Here is a 13,870-nt window from a genome sequence, read left to right on the forward strand (position 1 = left end):
AAGAAAAGAGATTTCCCAAAAATTTCCATTTGTTGAGGTGACATGTGAATTAACCTAGTTATTTCTTATTACTGAATAAGAATTTAATGACATCATAATAACAATTCAACAATTCTCAGTAAATGATATTATTTTTCCATAATAACCATTTAAATTTCAGGAAAATAAAATTTGGAATAGAAGGACAACAGATTTGTAGACAATCACAGAACTTGGCTCCAGGGTATCTTGTTTTTGGATCTACTACAAAAAAAAGACAACTGTGGTAAGTATCACTGAACAGCCTGTTAAAAACAACAACATATTTGTACATATTTCCAGAACCTGACTTCATGGTGCCTTCTTTTCAATCTACCACAAAAATATACATATCAGTTAACGGTATATTATAAAAAGTTACTAAAGTGATCATACATGCAAATCAGAAGATGCAAGCTCTTTTCTCAAACAAGATTAACAGATGAATGTGTAATTTGCCACCATTTATCATCATGTAAGAGGGATAAATGAGGAAAAAAATTGGAGGGTATACAAGGCTACTTAGTTCTTCAGAAAAAACACAGGGTAGGAAAAGGAAAAGAACATGGAAAGAAATATGTAGCTGTTGCAGTTATGTGTGAAAGATTAATGAGGAAAATAATAAAATTTTGCACTATGGAGACAAAAATTTGGCACCATCATTGCAGAATAAAACAGAAATATTTGAGATTAAGTAAGGTGTTATGATGAGTTTAGGGAGTTGGATACAGGAATTAGATTCTTGTGCTGGGCTTAGCAGGAATATACAAGACTTTATAGGCAGGATCGAATTCAACCATTGGAAGCAGTACCCAAAATACTGAATAGCATGGAACAACTGGCTGAAGAGTGTAACTGAATGAACTGTGAGTGCACAGGAGGGGTTGTAAAAGAGGAGAGTGCTCAGAGAAGGCTGGCTGTCAAGTGGGGAGCTACAACAGATAAAACAAGATACAAGGGCAAACAAGATCCCTGAAAATTAGAATAAGCACAAATTTTATTTTTCAGATAATGTATGTCAGGCTTGTTACCAAACAGTGTCTTTCAGTGCAAGCTATGTAACTATGGCAATGATATTTATTTGCTTTAATGCAAAATGAAATTTCTGAAAAACAGTATAAAACCAACCAAGTTTCCAAAGACAATTTTCCATTGCTTTTAATAGAACTAACGGACTCTGCAGTTATGCATTAGATGGTGTGAAATAATTTTAAAGCACAATCTAATCTACAAATTATCCAGTCTGCAGTTACTTATATGGTTAATTTCCATATGCAGTTTATACTTGATGTATTTGTAGGTATTTGTAAGAAAATTCTAATTGAGCATGCTGTATTTAAGTTGCTTATCTAAAGTGTGTCTAAGCATTAGTACCTGATTTATTTTCATTATGAAAAGTAACATATCAGACATCAACCAAATCATACTGAAATGTAGGAATATTTTCTGAATGAGTTTTCTGAATGAAAGGTATCTGACATGCTTTGCCTTACAAAAAACAACTTTTTTAAAACTGTGCTTGATTCAGAGGATAACTGCCACATTCTGATTTAGGTTTGTTTGTGAAATGAATCTGGTCAACATGAAGCCATGATATCACTACCCTCCTTTCTCTTATAAATCACAGCAATTTACTCTGGAGAAATGACCTAGTCTTATTCTCTCATTCCCCCATAATCCAATCACTTCCTCTCATAAGCACTTTTCTCCTGGTTTTCACAATAATGCATTTTCTGTAACTAATAACCATCATTTCCTGATTATCATGCTTCTATCCTTGCACAGGAATGTGGGTCTTATGGAGGTCAGGGTCATCTTTCCCATCCATCTGTGTCCTGATGCTAAGGCAGCAGTTCAGTGTGTTAGTTGAAGATAAGTCTGGAGAGCCCATCATTTAGTATAATCCTCAAAAATAAGACTGAATACTCCAGTTTTCCAACTGAAATTCATGCTTGCCAGTTTGGTTAGGATCAGCTCTTTTATTCACTTTTGCAGCAAAAATTAAGCGTGTGGTTCAGTTATTTAGTTTTTAATCATTAGGTTATTTCTATATAATTTAAAACAGTTATACCTTGTATTAGTCCGTAATTACTTGCAAATGTTTACTTTTGAGGAAATGTAACGAACAAAGAAAAAGAAGTTCTCCCAGGCAAAGCTTTCCAGAAGAAAGAACACATAAAAAGACATGAAATCTCATTATTTTTCATCACACAGAAACATTTCTTTAATAGTACCAAGCAACTGGGTATCAGCAGGGATTGGGAAAGAAGGTGCTGAAAAGATCAGCATAACCCTCTGCCCCATGTTTCTATGTCCTAGCCTTCATGGGACATTCAAACATCTGGGATTTTCCTTTGTACCTCAGTATATCCTGGCATTAGGGGACTTGGCAGTTTACCAAAAAGCATTGCATTGTGTAACTGTGTGAGATCCAAAATGAGGTCAGTGATCTCACTGTCATTCATTTTTCATCTAACACTGACCCTCCACAATTATTTTTCTCTCAGAAAACCTAAGTTCAGCAGATCTTATTCTCCTCATAAATGTAACAGTGAACTTGGGGTAAGTGCAGGTGTGAAGGAACAAAGTTTCCATAGCTAAGGAAAACATTTCCTGCCCTTTCCCTTATTGTGACACAATGCTGATCTTCTGTGCTGGTAACTATATAAGTCTAAGTTATGATGAAAATGTTTAATCCTGTAGAATAGATTTGGCTCTTGGGTAATCAATCAGCTAAGTAATAATGGTGCCACACTACTTTATGGGACAGTAAGACAATTCCTGGGAGGATAATCTGCAAAACAGAAGGATGAACAGTTTATCTGTGTGATGTGAGAAATGGGCTGTACTAACAATCCATAATATTTTCACAGAGTAACTCTATAGCCACTCTCAGTACAGAACACTGCCATTATATTTCTTTTTTAAACTTGCAAATGAGTTAAAGAATCTTGATAATAATTCCTCTAGCCTTACATTTGTCTTTATAATGAACAACTGAAACAAAGCTAAGATGCTCACCTTATTCACTGGGTTGTCAAAATGACTAGGTATTTCTGCTTTAGCACAACAATAAAATCCTCAGAACTTGTAAAAAATATTTAGGGTGTCTTTTATGTAATTTTTGCTGCTCTTGAAGTTCCTTCTCTTTATATTCTGGGAAATGAGACTAAGGGTTTTCACCTTAAATGCTCCTCCTGAATATGATAATAAATAACCTCCTGAATATAATAGTTTACTATTTTCTTTAGGCTTGAGAGAAACACAAATTTCTGAGAACCCAATAAATTATGAAGAAAAAACCCTTTAACTATTATTTCACCTCAAAGGTAACTTTACCTTTGGTAGAAACAATGCCTTACAGAGGCACTTCTTGAAAATCAAATGAAACAGTGCCTAACTTCTGCCCTCAAATGTGCAAACACAACTCCCATTGATTTTATGGGCTAAGTACTCAGGGTATTTTACATAGCAGCTAAGCACTCTTAAGCCCTAACAGACCATGCATATTGGCTGTGTATCAGCAGGCTAATCCAGGGGATGCTTGGCCCTGTCCATGAGGGAAAGGAGAGGGAGATCAACACCTGTTTTCTGCATACAATTTGCAAGGCTACCCAGAGTGCCAAATCTGCTTGGTGCATTCCGAATTTCTCTTTTCTGATACAGGCTGTAACCTTTGCAAAAGAAAGAGCAGAACTGAGGGGGTTTTTAACAGTAATTCTAAAAACTAGGCTTTGAAAAGTATGAGGTACCTAGAAAACTGCCCTTGCTAAAGATCAGCTACTGCTCATGGATGCTCTCAGCACTGCTGAAGCATGGTGGAGCTGCCAGCTGGCTACCCAGATGTGTCATGTCACCTTCCTCTCTTTTTTTCCTCCTCAGCTGATTGCCATTACTCCAGGAAAAAGATCAGTGCCCAGACATGATATTTGGAATAATGCCCATGCTTTCTTGACTCCATAGCTTATCTCCTGATGTGTCACCAGTTTACTCACAGGAAATTCGTTGCTGCCTACTTCCATCACCACAGATACAGGTCAGCAGCCCCAGACACTTGGACTGGAAGAGCTGGTGGAGCTTTTATAACTTTGACCCCACCACTTTTAAGCTATCTAATAGAGAACACAGAGGACCTGCTGCTGAGAATGACACTGAATTGGCATGGAAAGGGCTTGTGCAGTCTCTTGAGATATTTATGCTTTTAACTACCATGTTCTCAGTGGGACTGGATAGGAAAGTAGCTTTCTCTTAAACCAAATCATCACTGTCCAAAAAGGAAATAATAAAAAGCATCCTAACTTCATGCAATTATATGTGTTTTCATTATCTGCTTCTCCATCCAGTTTAAATCCCTATTGCAACCTCAGCAACAATTTTTTAAAAGTATTTGCATGTGTCTGCAGCTGAGTTCTATCATTTTAATAGTAAGAAATCTCCCCAGAGCTGCTGGCTTAAGAGCTGCAGAACTGCTGTTGTCTATTTTCTGCTCCATCTGGGTTTGTTTTTTTTTTCTTCCCCTTAATTTAAAATGTTGCATTGATTTACAGGCAGAACTTCTCCATAAGAGTCACTGGACAAAGAAAGTAAGTGCATATGAGAATGGCTCTGCAGCTGATTCCAGCACTTCTCAATCCAAAGGACTACTTCTGAGCTTTATAACATATCAGGCTGTTATGATGTTTACTATCACAGTGTCCAAAGCCTCCTGTGTTCACATCACATGATTATAAAAACTTGAGTGGGACAAGGTAAATATCTGGACAATTGAGTAGACCTTGGTACACAGCTGTTCCAGTAATTGGTAGCTCTAATATTATTATTATTATTATTTAGCAAGGGGAAATGACTAAAAGAGCTGTGATTAAGTCAGACAACTCATGGTGATTCTCAGTTGTTCTACAGAGGCTATAAGCCAGATCTCAGACATTGTCTATCCTAGGATGGCTGCAAACTGGTAGGGAAGGTCATATATCCCCATGACAACTGCCTAAATAATTTATGTTTCATGTTCCTTTCTCTCAAATATTTAGTGGTGAATTATTTATGACAACTACCTCTTCTCTTAGAAACTTAAATCCTCAGCTGAGGCATGAGAGTTCTAATACGCATCATGGCAATCCTGTATCTGTCATGGCAACTCTGATTAGGAAACTCTGTAGGTGGATATGGTTTTGAAAAGAAATCTTAATTCCTCTGAAACAATTGCTTAAATTCCATTGCCAAAACCACACAACAGAATTTCAGGAAAGTTTTACAATGTTAATGGACAGACATTTAGTCAAATAATTTAAAAAAATACTTTTTTCTTTAGCACACCCCACAGGTGAAATTGTATTGAAAAATGGCATATCAACTCACACTAGCAAAAATTCAGACTTACCAAGTCTACACATGTAGTACGGCTGAGGAATGAAACTGTTGTTGAGTATGCAGTAAATATAAAAAAGTATACAAAATACATTGAAATAGTGTATACTTACCACATGATTTATATAATATAAATACATAAAAATATATGTATCATAGGTCAAGAGTTGCTATAAGCCCCTGTTGACTTCACCAGTATTGTAGGTCTATGAAGAAATAACTTCTACCAAGATCTCTTGCTTATTTAGATGGACATCACGTTGTTATAGCATTATGAGACATGGCAGACATGCCTACTTACAGCCAGGAAGGGTTTGAGTTGAAATCCAAGGTGAAGAACTGCCATAACCAACACTTGTGCTGGCAGCAACAGCAAATCTGTACCATCTGTATTTTTTCAGTCCATACACTGTGTTTTCTATCCAGTCATCCATGACATTTTCATATAAATACTGATGCATCTCATATTCAATACATTCCATAGCTTCCCAGTTACTGCAGTGGGTGGATTGTAGCTGTGTGGTAATCTTGTAGTTTTGAAAGTAGCCAAGGATAGATTTTGGTGATCTCCAATGCAAGGTCACACTTGTTGATTGCACATTGGAAAAAACAATATCCCTGGGAGCACTAGGAACTGCAGATTGAAACACATGTAAGATATCTTTAAAAAATTATTCCAACTATACTACTTTTATCCACTGTTGAAAAAAATATTTTAAAAAGCATATCTAAAAGCCAAGATTCAACTTCTTGTGTTTAATAATCAATATTTCCAATGGCATAACATATTTAAGTGGCATACATTTACTATACTTTTTGAAATAAAGAAAAATTTTTTCAGGAGAGGCATGTAGCTTTGAAAGGTGTGACATTTCTATTGCTACTTTTGGGGCTATGTCTCAGCTAATGGACACAAAGTTATTTTTGGCCTACCCACAGCATCTTTTACTGTGGATGCTAAATGGGATTCTTCACCTCTCATTAAGAAATACTCCTGTGTCTCCCTCTCTTTTGCTATTATATGAAATTCTCACACAACAGGTAGAGGTAAGTATCATAAGTCTCCTGTTTCACCTTCTGAATGCAAAGTATCAATACATGCAATATGTTTGTCTAGCCTTATAGAAGTGTGTTACAAGAACATTAAGAGAAAAGATAAATAATAAACTTCCTACAAACTTTGCTTCCATTTATTTATATGCAGGTTATATTTATGCCCATGAGAGAGAAGCAGTGCTATATGTACATACATATACATGTACACACATTTACCCTGTCTATATTGAGTCAGCAGTGTACTCCCAGATTTCACAGACCAGTGGCAACATATGGTTTTGTGCTATATCACATAGTCATAGAGAAAGCTAATATTATCTCTAAGACTCTGTAAGATAATACTAATACTCCCTATGGCAAAAACTGCAGAAAAATCAGCTCAGAAATCATTGTGTGCACATAGCTTTAAAAAGTGCTTTAGAGTCTTTGGGGGAAGAGGTATCACTGGTAAAAGAAAAACACATGATACATCCTCAAACTGAAACTGAAGAAGTCCCAAGGCTTACATAAAGAAGAAAAGGATCCCAGACCAACGTCTGGGACCTTCCCAGACCAGACTGGGGAAGAAAGAGAAAACACTTTTTTTCTTTTCTTTCAGCCTTATGGGAATATCTGATCTTTGCTTTTGTCCGCAACAATTTGTTTATTAAAATCATCCCAATATAATAAGCTGAATCCCCTCCGGTAAATATGGATGCTTAACAAGAAATGTAAAGCTGTGTTGATAAAAAGATTTAGAAATTAAAATCCTTTCAAATGAAGTCAAAGCAGGTGGAACCTGCAGGACAAGGAGTAGGCAGAGAAGCACAGACCTTCCCTTGTTCTTACACTGAGCTCTTATGCACAAGTACCCAACACCACAGCATGCAACAGTCCCATAGATTCCCATCTTGCTACACACTAACCAGACACAGAACAAGAGCAAACTATATAAAAAACTTTTCCTAAGACAACTTACTTCATTATACGCCACGCTATCAAAATTAAAGTTGTTTTTCTCTGTTGTTATTAGCATGAAGATAAGTACAGAAAGGAGTCAAAAACCTCAAAACATGCAGTACCAATCTTGATTGCTCAGATTTGAAGACATAATACTTCGTTTATCTACTTTCAAAAAAATAAAGCACTTGCAATATTTTATTTAAAACTCTATAAACTGTATTAGCTATTTCTGTAAATTACAAGAAATGTCCTAGTTTGACTACTAGTTTGTGGAAAATAAAGGCAGAGAAATACCACATAGTTTGTGGAAAATATCTGCATTTTTCCTCCATGAATCTTCTACACTTTTATAATATAAGTTGTTAATATCTGCTAAGATACTGCAAAAATATGAATTCTTACACACTCAAATATGATAATGATAAAATGTAGTATAGAACAGAAAAGTAACTATTGGACTATATTCCAATACAGAAGCTTGGGTTTGCCATAAAGCAGATAGTAGCTGGTTAGTTGCAGGGTGTTAGTAGGAAGGTGGAAATATATTCCTTCACTTGCCCAAATGTGCAGCTGGCTAAGCCCTGGCTGGCACAACAGCAGTCTCTGCACCTAAAACAAGGCAAGTTAAAGAGGCTGGTCACAGATATAGGAAGAGCAGTGCCCATGGTCTAGACACCATGGTGGCCTTTCCTTCTTAGGGAGATTACCTTGTTCCCTTGTTTTCAACATGGATGGTGACATCAAAAGTAACTCAGAATTAGCAATTTTGCAGTAAAGAAGGAAAAGACACTTGCTTTTCCTGGAAGTAGAAATTATATCAGGCAAAATGATGGTGGCTCTGATTTGCTGGCTCTCTCACAGACTAACAAAATGCTAATATATCCAGCCTCCATGAGCTTTCCCTGTATTTGGAGAGGCAAACTCACTTAAAGTGAGGAAAGAATGGAGGGTGGAGAAATTATGTCTCTCTTTCTATCTGTCCTTTTTCCCACTGACTGCTGAGGGCACCCATACACATTATCTTCACAAGGATGAAGGTAATACCTGTGATTATCCCAGTAAGTAACACCACATGAAAACAACCATCTTTAAAGATAAACTTTTAGGTATCCTGATAGTAGACAATCAGACAAGCATTTCTTCTTCCACACAAAACCTTTGATAACCATTTTTTGCTGTCATTTTTCCAGTTTATGAAGACCCATATAAACTAAATATTTTGAACCCAAAAATCAAGGGTCATTTAGCAGAATCCACAGTAAAATTTTCTCTGTCATTGCCTAGACAGACCTTTAAAATGTTATCAGAGCCCAAAACATTAGTCAGTTTAAAATCAAGCTAATTTTGTCTCCTTTCTTGCATAGACAAATCAGACGTAAATGTAATCACTCAGTAGAACAAATGAAAAGATGTGACCTGAAACTGGAGCAGATCAAAGAGGTTTGGTCCTAGGGCCACAGTGAAGAGCAGTGACACCCAGTGGCACAGTATCTCTTGAACTTGGTGATAGTGCTCTGAGACAATTTCAAGACAGCTATGCTATTGGGTTACAGATACAAAGAGGATTACAATTACTCTAGCATGAAGAATCAGATTTCCATTCCTCAAGAATGACTAAAATTCCCCCAACTTTTTCTGTCCACAGATGGTACTGATTTGAAAGAACCATTCCATGCTTCCTAGAGTAATCATGCAGCTTGTCTAAATTTTCTAAACATGACTTAACTATGATGAAGTGATCACTGTTCACACTAAAAATCATGGAAGCCAGAAACTGCATATTTTTCAATTATTGTTTCAGGTTACATTGGAACTGTATAAAGCTTATTACTGTTTCTTATATACTGACAATTCGATATATCCCTAATGGGAATTATATTATTAATCCAAATTTCCAGAAAGGTGCACTGAAAGAAAGGCATGAAAAAGTTTGTGATTGTGGTATCGTAAGACATTAATTGCTGAGGACTGTGCTCTGATTAGCTAGTGGGAATTCTTGCCCTAATCTCAAGTATAAATTCCCCAAGAATCATACATAGGATCCCCTAAGTCTCATCACGTATCTCACAGTCTTTCCCTATTGTATTATGTTTGCAATAATTCAGCTATCTCTGGGAGTAGGGAGATTTTCTAAGTCTGAAACATTTGGTGCAATGTACTCCACCTAATTTTCCATTTAATAGCTTCTAATTCATCTTCTGAAAGCCAGCCAGGGAGCTGGCAGAGAGGCTAACCATGAAATGCTGTTGAATTCAGTTTCTGGACTGGAAGAGGAATGAGGTATTCTCAGGTTCATCTACCATTGTTCATATGTTCATATGATGCCTAAATTTCAATGAAAAGTACTGAAATCAGATACACATGGGATTTTAAGCTCCTAAAACCTATTTACATGCCTGAGCTCTCACTGAAGTGAGAACTGAAAGTTACTGAAGAGTGTAGAACTTAAACACCTAAATAGAAGTTAGTTTGGCAGATCTTGGCCTTATTCTTGTCTGGCTACAATGCTAATCAGCCTTTCCAAAGCTGGTGGACTACCCTGAGATTAAGTTTTCATTTGATAACATAAATAAAATAAATTCTTGGTAGAAAAAGCACTAGCATTGTGCAAAGGCTCATACCAAGTTGAAATCGGCCATTAGAACTGGTTTAAACTAACAAAAACACTTTGTAGAAAAAACCTTACTCACAATGCAAAGATAACCTAAGGGCAGCAAAGGACACACACACAAATCTACTGAGAAAAGAGAGGTTATGGCTTTCTGTGGAGACTTTTGTGGAAAGCAACAGCTACAGCTGCACGGGCTGTGAACAGAAGACGGTAATCTGATATGGCATAGTTCCTAACGAAGTTAATAAAAAAAAGTCTGCCTACAGAACAGCTGCTTGTAGCTGGAGTTTGGATTAAAAGAACTGTGGCAGCCTAGAAGTCTGTTGGGCGGTATTAAGAGCATCAATAGGAGGAAAGTGAAAAACAAAGTAGAACCGACTGCAGTGGGCATACACCAATAAAAGTCTTCAGAAAAAAAACTGAAAAGAAAATAAATATTCTGTATTTATTATCTCTATTAAATTTTGAAAGCTTAATTACACAAATGAGTACCCGTGATCACACTAAATACTAGTCGAGTATAGAATGCTAACTTCAGGAGGATTCATCATGATATTAAGTCCTGCTCAGTATGAATAAGTGCATCATGAATAGGACCCAAATTATTTTGCTAACATAAAAATGCAAAAAACTGTAGACTATTTTTCCCATGACTTGGGACTGACATTATCAGACATGCCTTAAAGGAAATTGCACAGTTGAGAGCACGTCTTAAAAGAGCTTCTATGGACCATATTTCTCAGCCCTTAGCACATTAGAAAACTCAGCCTCCAAATGTGGGATCTAAGAACTGAAAAATCTAGAGAGAAATGCACTTCTTAAGGTAAAAAGAGAAATAATGAAAAGCTGCCTCTACTCTAGTCTTAAATGTTCAGCTTTCCATTAAACTAAAACAGTCTGCTTTTTAGTAAACATTGTATTTGACCTGTAAGTGCAATCCATGTCAGCTTTGTACATATATGTCGCCATCATTTCTTATATATTAATGCAGAGTTGACATAATCCCTACAAAAAAGACAAAAATTTCTTTATCCTATACTATATTAATAGTATATTTTCATCAATCTTCTTATAAAAATAATACCAGTACAATTTAATTGGCAGCAACTGAGTGATAATGTATTTTTCTAGTGAAGATTTGACATCAACCTGAAAGCCATTAACTTAAATTTGGACCAAACAACTAATCAGAAGAAGTAAAGAAATCAGTATTACATAAAGAAGATTAAATCTGGGGAAAAGAAAGTTAGTCATATTGGAAAGAAGTGTTTCAAAGATTCTTATTCCTAATTCACTCTGCAATTTTTGGATGATTTTGCTTTAATACAATTTCGAAGTGTGAACTTGCAGCAGGGATTGAACATATGAAACACACAGCTCTTTTCTGCCCAAGTGTCAGAGGATACTGAAGCTATGCCATTTCCAAAACAGTGACTCTGCAGCAGGCTAATTCCTTGGGATAACAGGGCAACACATCTGCACTGCACATCTTACTCACAGCCCTAAGAACCACTTGAGGGCATGGGCTTAAATATCCTGCCAGTGCATCATAGTCATCTGTCATTTACTTCACTACTTAATGAGGAAAATCATGTAACTCCAGCTCAAAGCTCAGAGCTGTCATGAGCTGCCAGATCCTGAGAAAAGGATTTATGGTGAAGGAAACAGCATTTCCTTGGATGTGAAGATGGCTTTAAATTCTTGCTTTGTTTTCTGCTTCTCAAAGATCTTGATTTCAAAAAGCCCACATTTTCCAATAGGAACCTCCATATTTGAGATACAAATCCAGAACCTTTAGAGTGCTCATTGTGCAGAGAGTAAAGACATTTTGTGCAAATGTAACAAAAGATGATGCTACTTTGTCACCTCCACACCAAAAGACCTGAGAAACTTTCCCATCACCAATTCCTTTAGACACCACTCTTCTTTGTTCGCAAGGCACACTTCTGTGTATAGCTACAAGTTATTAATGGACTGGAAAATAAAGCCCAAATTAAATTAAAAAATGCTTCTTGGACAAATTTCTAACCATATTTCTTTTAAATGTAAGATATGAATGAATTTCTATTTAGCAGAAAACAAATGGTAAGGACTGTCACCAGAGTACAGTGGGGTCCTCAACCTCTTCTAAGACTGTGCTCAGGTATAATATCAGGTATGAATAGAGGTAAGGGGGAGAAGTGGGAGAATTACTCTGTGTGTCTTAATAGTGCAATCAATATGATTAATATTCTGAGAAAACAATGAAAAGTCTATAAAGAAAAATCTAAATGAAACAAATTGAAAACAGAAACAGTTTTCTCTTTATTATTCATGCTTTGGATATCTCCAAGTGGCTTTTTAATTGTTCTGTTTTTATTTTAAACTGCATGACTGTTACACTTGCTCCAGATTTGCAAGTTAACTGAATATTCACAGCTTTAGTATGCCTTTTGGAAAAGTTTCCTACTATTTTATGGCTGTCTCTTTCTTCTAAAAATTCACTCAAACTTAATGAAATTTCATTTTAGTATGTGCATTATCTTGAAAGTAATCCAAGGATATCTATCCAGTCATAAAATCCTAACTCATTTATGCATGTGTATGTATACTATATTATCTTTCATATCCCTTATAACGTATTTAATCACAAACTAATACTACCACTACAAAGCTGACAGCTTTTATAACATACTGCAGCCTGGTAGTGCTGGTTTACCATGACAATGGAGCTAGATTAGACACAAAATGCTACTAATCTCCTCATAAATTTAAGCTTCATGATCCATGTTTAATTGTACCCAGATATGAGCAAATTTACCTCAAAAAAGGCAAATAATCTTGACAAGAATTTGAAGGTCAAATGCTATGCAGTGAGACCTGAGCCAAATTCGATTTCACTTTATGTCAGAAATAAATGCATTGTCAGTGACTCAGTGCTGGCTACATATTCTGTGACTAATCTTAGACCACCATAAATAAGAAACTGACAACAGCTATAAAACTGTTTCCATTCCCATCCATGAATCTCCAATTCCTAGTATCCAGTCACTACAAAACAATTCATGCAAACACACAGCTAAGGAAATGTCCTAATTATAACTAGTTTGTTGTAAATATGACTAAGCAACAACGAAGCAAGAAAGGGTCAGTGCAGAGTTTGTGGCAAAAATTACATGTGCTGTAGTATAAATCCTTCACGTAGGAAAACTCCCAGTGACAAGACATATAAAATAAATGTTGTTACAAAACAAAGACTGACAAGGGTTTTTTCCTGTGCTAGCACAACTCTTTATAACATGGACCATAAGACATTACAAGTTGCTCCCTAAAGCCCAGGCTTAATCCAGAGCTTTCTGTCTTTCCTCAAGGACTAATTAACAGCTCATTCCAAATTTCTCAGAAATCCCAACAATTAACTTTCTCAGGTGTCAGGCTTCTTTAACACTGCTAGAAGCCTTTCCCTCATCCTCCAAGATGTGAAGCACCTGGGAAGTCTCCCCTTCCCCTCTGTTACCAGAGGGTAACATCCCTCCTATGCAACTATCCCCAAGTCTGGACTCCATCCTCAGGCTCAGTCTTGCTCTAGCTCTGAGGTCATGCCATGGCCATGAGCTGCAGCCATGGTGTCAAAGAAAGCTTGGAGTGTTCTGCCTGTATTTGAGAAATGTCCAGAAAGACAGGAGCACACACATCTACATCAAGCACAGCAGCTCAGCTCACTACATTACTTCCAGCCAATACTGTAAAATGTTGTGCAAGAGTATGCTCGTGTCTAATACATAAACAATGCCTTTGCCTTTTCAAAATTGGATTTTGAGCTCTGCTGATGAACAGAAGTTTCTGAGCAAACAAGAGGACAGATGAACCAGGCATGTCTTAAATTGCCAAGGTTCT

General features: G+C 36.5%; 1 protein-coding gene across 1 annotated transcript in view; it reads right to left on the reverse strand.

The window, feature by feature from the left end:
- Positions 1-13,870, reverse strand: part of PTPRQ (protein tyrosine phosphatase receptor type Q) — a 122,120-nt gene that overhangs the window by 41,409 nt on the left and 66,841 nt on the right. Inside the window, exon 43 of the mRNA XM_056515959.1 lies at positions 5,687-6,019. Coding sequence (XP_056371934.1) covers positions 5,687-6,019 — 333 coding nt within the window. The remainder of the gene's footprint in view (positions 1-5,686; positions 6,020-13,870) is intronic.

This window comes from Oenanthe melanoleuca, chromosome 1A (assembly GCF_029582105.1).
Source record: "Oenanthe melanoleuca isolate GR-GAL-2019-014 chromosome 1A, OMel1.0, whole genome shotgun sequence".
In the NCBI taxonomy this organism is placed as follows: domain Eukaryota; kingdom Metazoa; phylum Chordata; class Aves; order Passeriformes; family Muscicapidae; genus Oenanthe; species Oenanthe melanoleuca.